The sequence below is a fragment of the Nerophis lumbriciformis genome, linkage group LG25 (assembly GCF_033978685.3).
Source record: "Nerophis lumbriciformis linkage group LG25, RoL_Nlum_v2.1, whole genome shotgun sequence".
NCBI classification, from domain to species: domain Eukaryota; kingdom Metazoa; phylum Chordata; class Actinopteri; order Syngnathiformes; family Syngnathidae; genus Nerophis; species Nerophis lumbriciformis.
Genome location: NC_084572.2, coordinates 40,983,969 through 41,000,228, shown reverse-complemented (window position 1 = coordinate 41,000,228; position 16,260 = coordinate 40,983,969). Strand labels below are relative to the sequence as shown.

General features: G+C 31.4%; 1 protein-coding gene across 1 annotated transcript in view; it reads left to right on the top strand.

Moving 5' to 3' along the window:
• LOC133621947 (uncharacterized) overlaps positions 1–16,260 on the top strand; it is a 55,020-nt gene that overhangs the window by 12,594 nt on the left and 26,166 nt on the right. Inside the window, exons 2-4 of the mRNA XM_061984423.2 lie at positions 4,020–4,114; positions 4,439–4,520; positions 7,375–7,738. Coding sequence (XP_061840407.1) covers positions 4,020–4,114; positions 4,439–4,520; positions 7,375–7,738 — 541 coding nt within the window. The remainder of the gene's footprint in view (positions 1–4,019; positions 4,115–4,438; positions 4,521–7,374; positions 7,739–16,260) is intronic.

Genomic DNA, 16,260 nt, shown 5'->3' with positions numbered 1-16,260 from the left:
GTCCGTGCTGTTTAAGTGGAGATCTGCTTTGTAAATAAAGCACAATTATTTGCAAATAAATAACATTTTTCTTTAATTAAAAAAATTATTCCGAGGTAAAAAAAACAACTTGTTTTCAATTTAAAAAATAATTCGTAAGGAAACGTATTTCTTTCTTCAGTTTAAAAAATTATTCGCAAGTAAAAAAAAAGTTATTAAACTAAAAAATGTATAAAAAACTAATTTCTTCAATTAGAAAAATGATTCGCAAGTTAAAAACATTTTTCTTTAAATAAAAAAATAATTTGTAATTGAAAAAATAAATTTTCAATAAAAACAATGATTCGCTAGTAAGAATTTTCTTTTATTATTCAATAAAAAAAAAATATTCGCGAGTAAAAAAAATGTTTATAAAAATGTTTTTGCAAGTATAAAAGCATTTTTTTCCAATTATTTTTTTGTGTGCAAGTATTACAATTATTTTTTTCAATAAAAAAACAATCGCAAGTTTAAAAAGCAATTGTCTTCAATTAGAAAAATGATTCGCAAGTTAAAAACATTTTTCTTTAATTAAAAAAATAATTTGTAATTGAAAAAATAAATTTTCAATAAAAACAATGATTCGCTAGTAAGAATTTTTTTTATTATTCAATACAAAAAAATATTCGCAAGTAAAAAAAAATGTTTATAAAAATGTTTTTGCAAGTATAAAAGCATTTTTTTCCAATTTTTTTTTGTGTGCAAGTATTACAATTATTTTTTTCAATAAAAAAACAATCGCAGGTTTAAAAAACAATTTTCTTCTGTTCGAAAAATGATTCGCAAGTTAAAAACATTTTTCTTTAATTAAAACAAATATTTGTAATTGAAAAAATACATTGTCAATTTAAAAAAATGATTCACAATACATCTTAATATGACCCCTTTAATGCGCCTAATCATTTAGTGTGAAAATAGACCTCATCGACGTTGCACCTTATAATCTGGTGCGCCTTATGTTACGAAAAACTTAGTAATATTTGCTTTAACTCCCAGTATTTTCATTGTAATAACTGTTCAATACAGGCATTATGCCTCTATTTATTGACAAATGACCACAGAATAGCACAAAGAAAATGGCCGTGCTGTTTTGGTGGAGATCCATCCATCCATCCATTTTCTACCGCTTATTCCCTTTGGGGTCGCGGGGGGCGCTGGAGCCTATCTCAGCTACAATCGGGCGGAAGGCGGGGTACACCCTGGACAAGTCGCCACCTCATCGCAGGGGTTTTGGTGGTGGAGATCTGCTTTGTAAATAAAGCACAATTATTTGCAAATAAATAACATTTTTCTTTAATTAAAAAAATTATTCCGAGGTAAAAAAACCCAACTTGTTTTCAATTTAAAAAATAATTCGTAAGGAAACGTATTTTTTTCTTCAGTTTAAAAAATTATTCGCAAGTAAAAAAAAAGTTATTAAACTAAAAAATGTATAAAAAACTAATTTCTTCAATTAGAAAAATGATTCGCAAGTTAAAAACATTTTTCTTTAAATAAAAAAATAATTTGTAATTGAAAAAATAAATTTTCAATAAAAACAATGATTCGCTAGTAAGAATTCTTTTTAATTATTCAATAAAAAAAAAATATTCGCGAGTAAAAAAAATGTTTATAAAAATGTTTTTGCAAGTATAAAAGCATTTTTTTCCAATTATTTTTTTTTGTGCAAGTATTACAATTATTTTTTTCAATAAAAAAACAATCGCAAGTTTAAAAAGCAATTGTCTTCAATTAGAAAAATGATTCGCAAGTTAAAAACATTTTTCTTTAATTAAAAAAATAATTTGTAATTGAAAAAATAAATTTTCAATAAAAACAATGATTCGCTAGTAAGAATTTTTTTTATTATTCAATAATAAAAAAATATTCGCAAGTAAAAAAATTTTTTATAAAAATGTTTTTGTAAGTATAAAAGCATTTTTTTCCAATTATTTTTTTTTGCAAGTATTACAATTATTTTTTTCAATAAAAAAAACAATCGCAAGTTTAAAAAACAATTTTCTTCAATTAGAAAAATGATTCGCAAGTTAAAAACATTTTTCTTTAATTAAAAAAATAATTTGTAATTGAAAAAATACATTTTCAATAAAAACAATGATTCGCTAGTAAGATTTTTTTTAATTATTCAATAAAAAAAAAAATATTCGCAAGTAAAAAAAAATGTTTTTGCAAGTATAAAAGCATTTTTTCCCAATTAATTTTTTTTTGCAAGTATTACTATTATTTTTTTCAATAAAAAAAAATCGCAAGTTTAAAAAACAATTTTCTTCTGTTCGAAAAATGATTCGCAAGTTAAAAACTTTTTTCTTTAATTAAAACAAATATTTGTAATTGAAAAAATACATTGTCAATTTAAAAAAATGATTCGCAATACATCTTAATATGACCCCTTTAATGCGCCTAATCATTTAGTGTGAAAATAGACCTCATCGACGTTGCACTTTATAATCTGGTGCGCCTTATGGTACGAAAAACTAAGTAATATTTGCTTTAACTCCCAGTATTTTCATTGTAATAACTGTTCAATACAGGCATTATGCCTCTATTTATTGACAAATGACCACAAAATAACACAAAGAAAATGGCCGTGCTGTTTTAAGTGGAGATCTGCTTTGTAAATAAAGCACAATTATTTGCAAATAAATAACATTTTTCTTTAATTAAAAAAATTATTCTGAGGTAAAAAAAACAACTTGTTTTCAATTTAAAAAATAATTCGTAAGGAAACGTATTTTTTTCTTCAGTTGAAAAATCTATTCACAAGTAAAAAAAAGTTATTCAACTAAAAAATGTATAAAAAACAAATTTCTTCAATTAGAAAAATGATTCGCAAGTTAAAAACATTTTTCTTTAATTAAAAAAATAATTTGTAATTGAAAAAAAAAAATTTCAATAAAAACAATGATTCGCTAGTAACAATTTTTTTAATTATTCAATAAAGAAAAAATATTCGCAAGTAAAAAAAATGTTTATAAAAATGTTTTTGCAAGTATAAAAGCATTTTTTTCCAATTATTTTTTGTGTGCAAGTATTACAAATATTTTTTTCAATAAAAAAACAATCGCAAGTTTAAAAAACAATTTTCTTCAATTAGAAAAATGATTCGCAAGTTAAAAACATTTTTCTTTAATTAAAAAAATAATTTGTAATTGAAAAAATACATTTTCAATAAAAACAATGATTCGCTAGTAAGAATTGTTTTTATTATTCAATAAAAAAAAAATATTTGCAAGTAAAAAAAATGTTTATAAAAATGTTTTTGCAAGTATAAAAGCATTTTTTTCCAATTATTTTTTGTGTGCAAGTATTAAAAATATTTTTTTCAATAAAAAAACAATCGCAAGTTTAAAAAACAATTTTCTTCAATTAGAAAAATGATTCGCAAGTTAAAAACATTTTTCTTTAATTAAAAAAATTATTTGTAATTGAAAAAATAAATTTTCAATAAAAACAATGATTCGCTAGTAAGAATTTTTTTTATTATTCAATAATAAAAAAATATTCGCAAGTAAAAAAAATGTTTATAAAAATGTTTTTGTAAGTATAAAAGCATTTTTTTCCAATTATTTTTTTTTTGCAAGTATTACAATTATTTTTTTCAATAAAAAAAACAATCGCAAGTTTAAAAAACAATTTTCTTCAATTAGAAAAATGATTCGCAAGTTAAAAACATTTTTCTTTAATTAAAAAAATAATTTGTAATTGAAAAAATACATTTTCAATAAAAACAATGATTCGCTAGTAAGATTTTTTTTAATTATTCAATAAAAAAAAAATATTCGCAAGTAAAAAAAAATGTTTTTGCAAGTATAAAAGCATTTTTTCCCAATTAATTTTTTTTTGCAAGTATTACAATTATTTTTTTCAATAAAAAAACAATCGCAAGTTGGGGTCATCATCTTATTGATCAATATCTGACCTGATTGATGTGAAGTTTGGTCAGTAAGCCCATTGATTAAATAATAATTGCGTGTGTGTGTGTGTGTGTGTTTTGTCTCCAGACGTGGCTGTGGAAGGAAACGGAAAGGAACGCCGGTAAAAGTCTTTGTAACGGCAGCTGAGGAGGAGAACAACCCTGAGCTCACATTCTGCAGAGGTGTGTGTTATACTTCACATGCCATATTCCTCTTGTCATCAACCCGTGTGTGTGTGTGTGTGTGTGCGTGCGTGCATGTGTGTGTGTGCATCTGTCAGTGGAATTGTTATGGAGGCGGAGCTTGTGCAATTGAGTGTGACCTACTTCTGTGTGTGTGCGTGAGTGTGTGTGTGTGTGTGTGTGTGTTTGTGTTCATATGTGCAGCTGTGCATGTGATCTAGAAGAAAAGGAGGGGCATGACCCGTGTGTGCGTGCGCGCATACATGTGTGATTGCGTGTGCGTACTTGTAATCATTTTGTAAGGACTGCTGCTCTTCTTCTCAGGTGATCGCAAGGAAGCAGCAGAGAGTAAGCGTGCCACACCGGACGGGCCTCACTGCGTCACCCAACCCTCTCCCGGCAACTGGTGAGCCAAGTTGCAATAACCTAACAAGATACATATGGGGTGTATTGTTGCGCAATGCACTGCTCATTAGCATTAAAGCTACAGACACAAAGCAGTGTGTGCCCAATGTACGTATGGAGTGAAATTGCTGCCAAAATTCCACAAACACAAAACACAAATGATTTGCAAATAAACAATATTCAAGTAAACATTTTCTGCAGGTAAAAAAATAAATCGCAAGTAAAAATAACCCCGCATTTCTTCAATTAAAAAACAATTTGCAAGTATAAAAACTATTTTCTGCAAGTAAAAAATGTATTCGCAAGTAAATAACATTTTTCTTTAATTAAAAAAAAAATTCCAAGGTAAAAAAAACTTTTTTTCCATTAAAAAAATAATTTGTAAGAAAATACCTTTTTTTCTTAAGTTAAAAAAATTATTTGCAAATATAAAAAAAAAGTTATTCAACGAAAAAATTATTCGCAAGTATAAAAACAAATTTCTTCAATTAGAACAATGATTCGCAAGTTAAAACATTTTTCTTTAATTAAAAAATAATTTGTAATTGAAAAAATATATTTTCAATAAAAACAATGATTCGCTAGTAAGAAAAAATGTTTTTATTGAATAAAAAAAAAAAATTGCTAGAAAACTTTTTTTTAAATTACATTTTTTTGCAAGTATAAAAGCAATTTTTTCCAATTACATTTTTTTTATTTATTTTTTCAATAAAAAAACATTTGCAAGTATAAAAACAATTTTCTTCAATTAAAAAAATGATTCACAAATTGAAAACATTTTTCTTTAATTAAAAAAAATATTTGTAATTCAAAAAGTAAATTTTCAATTCAAAAAAATGTTTCGCAAGTAAAAAAAATGTTTTTATCAAATTAAAAAACATTTTTCCCAAGTAAAAAACTATTTTTTTCAATTACGTTTTTTCCCACAAGTATAAAATCATTTTTTTCCCAATTAAAAATGTTTTTTGCAAATATAACAACATTTTTTTCAATTAAAAAAAAAACATTCGCAAGTATAACAACTATTTTCTGCCAGTAAAAAAATGATTCGCAAGTAAATAACATTTTTCTTTAATTAAAAAAAGATTCCAAGGTAAAAAAAACTTTTTTTCCATTAAAAAAATAATTTGTAAGAAAAAAACTTTTTTTCTTAAGTTAAAAAAATTATTTGCAAATAAAAAAAAAAGTTATTCAACTAAAAAATTATTCGCAAGTATAAAAACAAATTACTTCAATTAGAACAATGATTTGCAAGTTAAAACATTTTTCTTTAATTACAAAATAATTTGTAATTGAAAAAATATATTTTCAATAAAAACAATGATTCGCTAGTAAGAAAAAATGTTTTTATTGAATTAAAAAAAATTTGCTAGTAAACTTTTTTAATTACATTTTTTTGCAGGTATAAAAGCAATTTTTTCCAATTAAATTTTTTTTTTGCAAGTGTTACAATTATTTTTTCAATAAAAAAAACAAGAAAAAACCTTTTTTTCTTAAGTTAAAAAAATTATTTGCAAGTAATAAAAAAAAGTTATTCAACTAAAAAATGTTTCGCAAGTATAAAAACAATTTTCTTCAATTAAAAAAATGATTCGCAAATTAAAAACATTTTTCTTTAATTAAAAAAAATATTTGTAATTCAAAAAGTAAATTTTCAATTCAAAAAAATATTTCGCAAGTAAAAAAAAATGTTTTTATCAAATTAAAAAACATTTTTCCCAAGTAAAAAAATATTTTTTTCAATTACATTTTTTCCCACAAGTATAAAAGCATTTTTTTCCCAATTAAAAATGTTTTTTGCAAATATAACAACAATTTTTTCAATTAAAAAAAAAACATTCGCAAGTATAAAAACTATTTTCTGCCAGTAAAAAAATTATTTGCAAATAAATAACATTTTTCTTTAATTAAACAAATTATTTCGAGGTAAAAAAACCAACTTGTTTTCAATTTAAAAAATAATTCGTAAGGAAACGTATTTTTTCCTTCAGTTGAAAAATTTATTCGCAAGTATAAAAAAAAAGTTATTCAACTAAAAAATGTATAAAAAACACATTTCTTCAATTAGAAAAATGATTCGCAAGTTAAAAACATTTTTCTTTAATTAAAAAAATAATTTGTAATTGAAAAAATACATTTTCAATAAAAACAATGATTCGCTAGTAAACATTTTTTTTATTATTCAATAAAAACAATGATTCGCTAGTAAGAAAAAATGTTTTTATTGAATTTAAAAAAAATTCGCTAGTAAACTTTTTTTTAATTACATTTTTTTGCAGGTATAAAAGCAATTTTTTCCAATTAAATTTTTTTTTTTTTTTTTTTCAATAAAAAAACATTTGCAAGTATAAAAACAATTTTCTTCAATTAAAAAAATGATTCGCAAATTAAAAACATTTTTCTTTAATTAAAAAAAATATTTGTAATTCAAAAAGTAAATTTTCAATTCAAAAAAATGTTTCGCAAGTAAAAAAAAAAAGTTTTTGTCAAATTAAAAAACTTTTTTCCCAAGTAAAAAACTATTTTTTTCAATTACATTTTTTCCCACAAGTATAAAAGCATTTTTTTTCCAATTAAAAATGTTTTTTTGCAAATATAACAACAATTTTTTCAATTAAAAAAAAAACTATTTTCTGCCAGTAAAAAAATGATTCGCAAGTAAATAAGATTTTTCTTTAATTAAAAAAAATATTCCTAGGTTAAAAAAAACTATTTTTTCGATTAGAAAAATTATTTGTGAGTAAAGCATTTTTTTCTTCAGTTAAACATTTTTTTAATACTTTTAATGGTATTCATCTTGATCAGTTGTGAGCAATTCTGAACTCCTGATGTTGACGCCCCCTTTTGTCCCAAAGCACCCCACCTGAGAAGGGCCAGGACAAATTCCCCAGCACATCCAAAGCCACCAGCTCCAGCTCAGCTTCCACCCCGGCAACCTCCTCGGCTCGAACCCCGACACCGGTCCCTGCCCCGGCCACCAACCCGGCCACCTCAGCCCAAGGGGCCCCTTCCGTGACCGCGGCGTTTACCGCACCGGCGGCCCCGGTAGCTTCGGCTACCGCCCCGGCCAGCAGCTCCTTCCCACCTTCCCCCAACTGTCGCATCAGAGAGGTTCACTGCGGCAGCCAGGTGCGACTGGTGGTCATCGCCATCCGGGACATCACCAAGGGGGAGGAGATCACTGTGGACTACAGCCTGACCGAGTGGGGCGAGAACCTGGTCAGTACCACTTCTTCTCAATCTAAAATAATCTCATTTCATTCCAAAATGAGCTCACCATACTAGAGGTGGGGGAAATAATCCATTTCTAGTTTACCGTATTTTCCGGATTACAAGGCGCACTGCCGATGAGCGGGTCTAATCAGGTCTATTTTCATACAAAAAGCGCACCAGATTATAAGGAGCATTAAAGGAGTCTTATTATTATTATGATTATTTTCTAAAAGTAAAAGACTTCCTTGTGGTCTACATAACATGTAATGGTGGTTCTTTGCTCAAAATGTTGCATAGATGATGTTTTACACATCATCTTCAAGTCACTTTCTGACGGTCTCTTCAGGATGCGCCGTTTTATTTACGTGCCTCCACTTTGACAGCGTCATCTTTGTTGTAGCGGTGTAGCGTGCAAGGACGGGAGTGGAAGAATTGTCAAAAGATGGCGCTAACTGTTTTAATGACATTCACACTTTACTTCAATCAATAACGGAGCAGAATCTCCTCGTCCGTGGCTCACTAGTGCAACAACAACGCCCGAAATGTGTCCCGTGACCGTAACTCTCTAATAACTAAAGTTCCTTTGGGTGAATAATGTAAAGTCACTACACCGGTATGTTTTAGTGCTTTCATAGTGAGTTTACTGACAGATATAGTATAAATTAAAGCTGCAAGCAGCATTGGTCGGGCCCGCATATTTGGCAGGTGCTAGTCCTAAATGTCCCAATACTTTTGTCCAGTGATAGTCATAAGTGTCCCAATACTTTTGTCTACTTTTAGTCTGAAGTGTCCCAAGACTTTTGTCTAGTGTACCTACCTTGTCTGCATTGTGTGGGCACGTTGGTGCTTCCTGCTTTTTAGCAGCCATCTTAAAAAAACAGCAGCGCAGCAGCATCAGCGCAGCGGGTCTTTGAAGGGTCATAAAATCAAAACCGGAGCAGTTAGAAAAAAAGCGCTTCTGTCATTGTAATCACAAGGGTTCAATCTCCTGTGTTAGTTTGAAGGCGAAACGACAAACGCGCTCAGAGGAGTTCGTTTTTGAAGGAAGGTGACCGGTTTTTACAAAAAAAATTGTTTTGAAGGGGGAATAGCAAACTTCCTGTTGATTTTTGCTGGGGGTTGTCAATTTATGAAATGTAGGTCTAAGTGAGACCTACATAGAGGTTTTTGTTTCATGTCTCTCCGACCTTCCCAGTGGGAGTTACAGGCAGTTTTGTCAGTTTTTTCATCCGAGGAGCAGTTTTTTGTGCGTTTCATAAAAAAATTGCGCTAGAGCACAATTTTGAGATTTGGGGTTAGGTTTTTTTATTAGATCGCAATTTTTGCCAGTCCTGATGTGTGTGTTCAGTTCGGTGAGTTTTGAAGCATGTTAAGGGGGTCAAATTACAGCTCAAAGAGGCAAAAGTGACTGTTTTTAGTACTTTTTTGTCTTGAAGGGGGAATTGCCAACTTCCTGTTGATTTTAGCCCGAGGATGTACAATTATGAGAACTAGGTCTAAGTCAGACCTACATAGAGGATTTTGTTTCATGTTTTTCCGACCTTCCTAGTGGGAGTTACAGGCAGTCTAGTTTTTTTTTTTCCTCGGGGGCGCTAGAGCGCAATTTTGATTTTTGCGGTTCGGTTTTTTTTTATTAAAAGACAATTTTCGCAGGTCCTGATGTGTGGGGCAAATATGGTGAGTTTTGAAGCATGTTAAGTGGGTCAAATTAGTGCTCATAGAGGCGGCGGAAGAATAATAATAAAGAATAATAAAACCTTACAAATTCAATAGGTCCTTATGTCCCATTGCATAAGGACTCCCTGTGGGAGTCCTTATGCAATGGGCCATGCGGGCCCTAATAAGAACTTAACACTACTTTATATTAGAAATGGCAACAGTGGAGGATGAATGTCACATAACAAGAAGACAGAGAAAAAGAAAGTTATCCACTGCGGTGTCGGCACGGACTACAAAGGTGGACGCGCGCAAATTTTCATGATTTATGCAGATCTCAAATACAGATCTGCAGGTACCAGAAGGTAAGACAAGTTGCTTTTGCATAATATTGTGAAACAAAACACCAGATAATATGTCTTACCTTATACACACAGCATAATAATACTCCTATGCTGTTAGAAAGAGACTTGAAGATGATGTGTAAAACATCATCTATGCAACATTTTGACCAAAGAACCACCATTACATGTTATGTAGACCAGTATTTTTCAACCACTGTGCCACACTAGTGTGCCGTGAGATACAGTCTGATGTGCCGTGGGAGATGATGTTATTTCACCTATTTGGGTTAAAAAAATATTTTTGCAAAGCAGTAATTATAGTCTGCAAATAATGTGTTGTTGTTGAGTGTCGGTGCTGTCTAGAGCTCGGCAGAGTAACCGTGTAATACTCTTCCATATCAGTAGGTGGCAGCAGGTAGCTAATTGCTTTGTAGATGTGGGAACCAGCGGGAGGCTGTGTCCAGGTAAAAAAGGTGTGCAGGTAAAAAAGGTGTCTAATGCTTAAAGGGGAACATTATTAAAATTTCAGAAGGGTTAAAACCATTAAAAATCAGTTCCCAGTGGCTTATTTTATTTTTCGAAGTTTTTTTCAAAATTTTACCCATCACGCAATATCCCTAAAAAAAGCTTCAAAGTGCCTGATTTTAACCATCGTTATAAACACCCGTCCATTTTCCTGTGACGTCACATAGTGAAGCCAACACAAACAAACATGGCGGATAGAACAGCAAGCTATAGCGACATTAGCTCGGATTCAGACTCGGATTTCAGCGGCTTAAGCGATTCAACAGATTACGCATGTATTGAAACGGATGGTTGTAGTGTGGAGGCAGGTAGCCAAAACCAAATTGAAGAAGAAACTGAAGCTATTGAGCCATATCGGTTTGAACCGTATGCAAGCGAAACCCACGAAAACGACGAATTCGGCGATCGCCTTCTAGCCAACGATTGGTATGTGTTTGTTTGGCATTAAAGGAAACTAACAACTATGAACTAGGTTTACAGCATATGAAATACATTTGGCAACAACATGCACTTTGAGAATGCAGACAGCCCAATTTTCATCAATTAATATATTCTGTAGACATACCCTCATCCGCTGTCTTTTCCTGAAAGCTGATCCGTCCAGTTTTGGAGTTGATGTCAGCAGGCCAGGGAAGCTAGGGTCGATAGGGGGTTTAGCTCGCTCGTCTGCGAGAACAAACTGCCGCCATTGCTTGCCGTGCTAGCGAGGTCCTTTGTCCCTGAATTGCTCACAAACTCCGGCAGATTCAATGGGGGTCTGGCGGCAGATTTCTTTGACTTTATCGTTGGAAATGCATCTGCTTTGAGTGTCGCAGGATATCCACACATTCTTGCCATCTCTCTCGTAGCATGGCTTTCGTCGGTAACGTGTGCGGAACAAACGACTGACCATTTCGTCGGCTTTCCCCACACCCTCGAATTTTGAACAAATTTCGTCCAATTTCTTGCCACTTTGGCATCTTTGGGCCACTGGTGCAACTTGAATCCGTCCCTGTTCGTGTTGTTACACCCTCCGACAACACACCGACGAAAGTGAGAAAATGGCGGATTGCTTCCCGATGTGCGTCACGTTGTGACGTCATCGCTCCGAGAGCGAATAATAGAAAGGCGTTTAATTCGCCAAAATTCACCCATTTAGAGTTCGGAAATCGGTTAAAAAAATATATGGTCTTTTTTCTGCAACATCAAGGTATATATTGACGCTTACATAGGTCTGGTGATAATGTTCCCCTATAAACCAAAAATAAACAAAAGGTGAGTGCCCCTAAGAAAAGGCATTGAAGCTTAGGGAAGGCTATGCAGAACAAAACTAAAACTGAACGGGCTACAAATTAAAAACAGAATGCTGGACGACAGCAAAGACTTACTGTGGAGCAAAGACAGTGTACCATCCAAACATGACATGACAATCAACAATGTCCCCACAAAGAAGGATAAAAAAGTGAAATATTCTTGATTGCTAAAACAAAGTAGATGCGGGAAATATCGCTCAAAGGAAGGCATGAAACTGCTACAGGAAAATACCAAAAAAAAGAGAAAAAGCCACCAAAATAGAAGCGCAAGACAAGAAGTAAAACACTACACACAGGAAAACAGCAATAAAGTCCAAATAAGTCAGGGTGTGATGTGCCAGGTGGTGACAGTACACCTACTTTGAGACAAGAGCTATAGTGATGCATGCTTGGTTATGCTTTAAAGTCATATCCAACGACTTTTTACTGTCAACTGAGTTTTGTTTTTTAATGATTTCTGCTGGTGGTGTGCCTCCGCATTTTTTCAACGCAAAAAAGTGTGCCATGGCTCAAAAAAGGTTGATGTAGACCACAAGGAAGTCTTTTACATTTAGAAATAAATCATAATATGATAATAATCCGGTGCGCCATACGGTCCAGAAAATACGGTAATTGACAATTTGCAAGTGTGAACGTGATTTGGAAGGAACTTGACTTTATTGCCAAGAGAACTAGATATCTGAAACGTTTGGGAGTGACCCTACACAGACTGAAGTTTAGGGTTAGCAAACATTTGTTAGACCTTTTGTAGGATTCGATCAACATTTTTACGGGTTCTGGTTTTTTTTTTGTTACCCTGTACTGTTGGATCAGGCGGTACATTTGCCAGCATAAAGAGCTGGAAACCATAGGTGCACCTTCTCACACCCCAAGTGCATGCACACTTTTACAAGTTGACACACACACACACACACACACACACACACACACACACACACACACCCCCCCACACACACACACAGATATTTGTTACCTTCTTGAGACCTGAGAAAAATGCCTACCTCTTTAGGACCACCCTTTCTAGATATATAAAGAAGTGTATTTACAACATTAATAATAAATACATACTATGTAAATATAAAAAAGCTTGTTGTGAAAAATGAGTTGGAATTTCACAAAAAAAGGTAACAATTTCACAAGAAAAACTTAGAATTTTGGCAGTGTTATAATAAGTCAAAATTTTACTCAACGAAAGACAAAAGTTTGCAAGAAAAACTGAACATTTGTGCAGTGTTATGATAAAAGTTGGAATTTTACTCAATAACAGTCGCAATTTTACAAGAAAAGCTTTTGCCAATTGTAGGAAAAGAGTCGTCATTTTACTCGACAAAAAAAAGTCACAATTTTATAAGAAAACATAGAATGTTGGCAGTATTATAATAATAATCAGAATTTTACTTGGCAAATGATGGCAAAAGTCATCATTTAACTAAAAAAAATTCACTATTTTACAAGAATAACAAAAAATTGGCAATATTGTGATAAGTCAGATTTTTTTTATGACAAATGTCACCATTTGGCATCAGAAAGTAATCATTTTACATAAAAGAGTAATAATTTTACGAGAAAATATTGCAATGTTACAGAAACAGAAAAAATATGAGAAATTGTTCCCAATTTTATAAGAAAAAAGTCGACACATTGTGAGAAAAAGACTGCTTTTAGTTTTTGTTTTTTTTATGTTTATTTTTTTGTTTGTAATGTGTTTTTAATCTTCATGATTTACTTCAAGTATGTCTCTAAAAATATGTTTTTTAATTTTTAATTTTATTTATTTGGGCCAAAGGGGGCGCATTTCAATTTCTTACACACACTTGTTATTTCATATGTTGACCAGAGGGGGAGCACTTTTAAAAGCGACACACAGTCAATTTGAAAAATCCCTCCTTTTTGGGACCACCCTCATTTTGATGGATATCACCACAAATGAGACATTGTCTATTAGATGCGATGTTATTGGGACCATGATTTATGTCATCACTTGTTCACACCTCCTCATACGAAGTGAAGTGAAGTGAATTATATTTACATAGCGCTTTTCTCTAGTGACTCAAGCGCTTTACATAGTGAAAGCCAATATCTAAGTTACATTTAAGCCAGTGTGGGTGGCACTGGGAGCAGGTGGGTAAAGTGTCTTGCTCAAGGACACAACGTAATAATAATCAGAATTTTACTCGGCAAAATGATGGCAAAAGTCATAATTTTACTCAAAAAATGTCACTATTTTACAAGAACAACAAAAAAATTGTCAATATTGTGATAAGTCAGATTTTTTTTTTATGACAAATGTCACCATTATGCGTCAGAAAGTAATCATTTTACATAAAAGAGTAATCATTTTACGAGAAAATATTGCAATGTTACAGAAACAGAAAGAATATGAGAAATTGTTCCCAATGTTATAAGAAAAAAGTCGACACATTGTGAGAAAAAGACTGCTTTTAGTTTGGTTTTTTTATGTTTATTTTTTTGTTTGTAATGTGTTTTTAATCTTCATGATTTACTTCAAGTATGTCTCTAAAAATATGTTTAAAAATTATTTTTTTTCACCATTATGCATCAGAAAGTAATCATTTTACATAAAAGAGTAATAATTTTACGAGAAAATATTGCAATGTTACAGAAACAGAAAGAATATGAGAAATTGTTCCCAATGTTATAAGAAAAAAGTCGACACATAGTGAGAAAAAGACTGCTTTTAGTTGTTTTTTTTTATGTTTTTTTGTTTGTTTGTAATGTGTTTTTAATCTTCATGATTTACTTCAAGTATGTCTCTAAAAATATGTTTTTTATTTTTTTTATTTTTTTATTTGGGCCAAAGGGGGCGCATTTCAATTTCTTACACACACTTGTTATTTCATATGTTGACCAGAGGGGGAGCACTTTTAAAAGCGCCACACAGTCAATTTGAAAAATCCCTCCTTTTTGGGACCACCCTCATTTTGATGGATATCACCACAAATGAGACATTGTCTGTTAGATGCAATGTTATTGGGACCATGATGTATGTCTTCACTTGTTCACACCTCCTCATACGAAGTGAAGTGAAGTGAATTATATTTACATAGCGCTTTTCTCTAGTGACTCAAGCGCTTTACATAGTGAAAGCCAATATCTAAGTTACATTTAAGCCAGTGTGGGTGGCACTGGGAGCAGGTGGCTAAAGTGTCTTGCTCAAGGACACAACGTAATAATAATCAGAATTTTACTTGGCAAAATGATGGCAAAAGTCATAATTTTACTCAAAAAATTTCACTATTTTACAAGAACAACAAAAAAATTGGCAATATTGTGATAAGTCAGATTTTTTTTAATGACAAATGTCACCATTTGGCATCAGAAAGTAATAATTTTACATAAAAGAGTAATCATTTTACGAGAAAATATTGCAATGTTACAGAAACAGAAATAATATGAGAAATTGTTCCCAATTTTATAAGAAAAAAGTCGACACATTGTGAGAAAAAGACTGCTTTTAGTTTGGTTTTTTTATGTTTATTTTTTTGTTTGTAATGTGTTTTTAATCTTCATGATTTACTTCAAGTATGTCTCTAAAAATATGTTTTTTTATTTATTTTTTTCACCATTATGCGTCAGAAAGTAATCATTTTACATAAGAGTAATAATTTTACGAGAAAATATTGCAATGTTACAGAAACAGAAATAATATGAGAAATTGTTCCCAATGTTATAAGAAAAAAGTCGACACATTGTGAGAAAAAGACTGCTTTTAGTTGGGTTTTTTTATGTTTATTTTTTTGTTTGTAATGTGTTTTTAATCTTCATGATTTACTTCAAGTATGTCTCTAAAAATATGTTTTAAAATTTATTTTTTTTCACCATTATGCATCAGAAAGTAATCATTTTACATAAAAGAGTAATAATTTTACGAGAAAATATTGCAATGTTACAGAAACAGAAAGAATATGAGAAATTGTTCCCAATGTTATAAGAAAAAAGTCGACACATAGTGAGAAAAAGACTGCTTTTAGTTGGTTTTTTTTATGTTTATTTTTTTGTTTGTAATGTGTTTTTAATCTTCATGATTTACTTCAAGTATGTCTCTAAAAATATGTTTTTTATTTTTTTTATTTTTTTATTTGGGCCAAAGGGGGCGCATTTCAATTTCTTACACACACTTGTTATTTCATATGTTGACCAGAGGGGGAGCACTTTTAAAAGCGCCACACAGTCAATTTGAAAAATCCCTCCTTTTTGGGACCACCCTCATTTTGATGGATATCACCACAAATGAGACATTGTCTATTAGATGCAATGTTATTGGGACCATGATTTATGTCATCACTTGTTCACACCTCCTCATACGAAGTGAAGTGAAGTGAATTATATTTACATAGCGCTTTTCTCTAGTGACTCAAGCGCTTTACATAGTGAAAGCCAATATCTAAGTTGTGGGTGGCACTGGCTTAAACACAACGGCAGTGACTAGGATGGCCGAAGCGGGGATTGAACCTGGAACCCTCAAGTTGCTGGCCCGGCCACTCTACCAACCGAGCTATACCGCCTTGTTGTCTCAAGAAGGGTGGAAATACAAGATCACACGCACACACACACACACACACACACACACACATTCAAAGCTGGGGCATGGGGTTACTATGGTGATGGCGGAGCCGCAGCACCTACCTATAGTGCATAAGCAACTGTAACCATGGTTAGGAGATGACATCTGTTCCTTAAATGGATCCGT